This window comes from Calidris pugnax, unplaced genomic scaffold (genome assembly GCF_001431845.1).
Source record: "Calidris pugnax isolate Ruff unplaced genomic scaffold, ASM143184v1 scaffold726, whole genome shotgun sequence".
NCBI classification, from domain to species: Eukaryota; Metazoa; Chordata; class Aves; order Charadriiformes; family Scolopacidae; genus Calidris; species Calidris pugnax.
This window is the reverse complement of record NW_015091401.1, coordinates 28,702-29,617: the sequence shown is the minus strand read 5'-3', so window position 1 is coordinate 29,617 and position 916 is coordinate 28,702. Positions and strand designations below refer to the sequence as shown.

The 916-nt window shown below is 60.9% G+C and overlaps 1 protein-coding gene across 1 annotated transcript in view; it reads left to right on the top strand.

The window, feature by feature from the left end:
- Nucleotides 1-592: 592 nt before the first annotated feature.
- Nucleotides 593-916, top strand: part of LOC106899528 (death domain-associated protein 6-like) — a gene marked incomplete at its 3' end in the record, with an annotated part of 6,298 nt that continues 5,974 nt past the window's right edge. The window contains 2 exon segments of the mRNA XM_014961404.1: nt 593-912; nt 914-916. The exon segment at nt 914-916 is cut by the window's right edge and continues 575 nt beyond it. Coding sequence (XP_014816890.1) covers nt 656-912; nt 914-916 — 260 coding nt within the window.

Genomic DNA, 916 nt, shown 5'->3' with positions numbered 1-916 from the left:
CAGATGTCCCCATGTCACCTCAGGGTCTCTGTCCCCCCTCCATCGTCTCTTGATGTTCTCCTTGGGTGCTTCCACCCCCTTGGTGCCACCTCAGGGTCTCCATCTCCCCTTGGGTGTCTCTGTCCCACCTCCATCACCTCCCTGTCCCCTCAGATGTCCCCATGTCACCTCAGGGTCTCTGTCCCCCCTCCATCGTCTCTTGATGTTCTCCTTGGGTGTTTCCACCCCCTTGGTTGCCACCTCAGGGTCTCCATCTTCCCTCGGGTGTCTCTGTCCCCCGAGATGTCCCCATGTCACCTTGGGGTCTCCATCCCACCTCCATCACCTCCCTGTCCCCCCAGATGTCCCCATGTCACCTCAGGGTCTCTGTTCCCCCTCCATTTTCTCTTGATGTTCTCCTTGGGTGTTTCCACTCCCTTGGTGCCACCTCAGGGTCTCCATCTCCCCTTGTGTTTCTCTGTCCCTGTGTCACCTTGGAGTCTCCATCCTCCCTCCAATGTCCTCCCCATCACCCCCTTGGTGTCCCTGTGTCACCTCAAGGTCTCCATCCCCCCTCCATCATCTCTTGATGTTCTCCTTGGGTGTTTCCATCCCCTTGGTGCCACCTCAGGGTCTCCATCTCCCCTTTGATGTCTCTGTCACCCCAGATGTCTCCATGTCACCTCGGGGTCTCCATCCCCCCCTGACCCCTGGTTCCCCCCCGCAGTTCCTGGAGCTCTGCACCCCTCTGACGGAGGAGCACCCCGAGGTCGTCCCCTTCCTCTTGGGGCGTCACCAAAAGGCCACCCCCGAGTTCCTCTCCTCGGCCGAGCTCCGCAACGTCCTGAGCCGCTGCCTGAGCCGCGTCCGCGCCCGCCCCAACAAGGTCTACGTCTACATCAACGAGCTCTGCACCCTCCTCAAGGCCCACACCCTG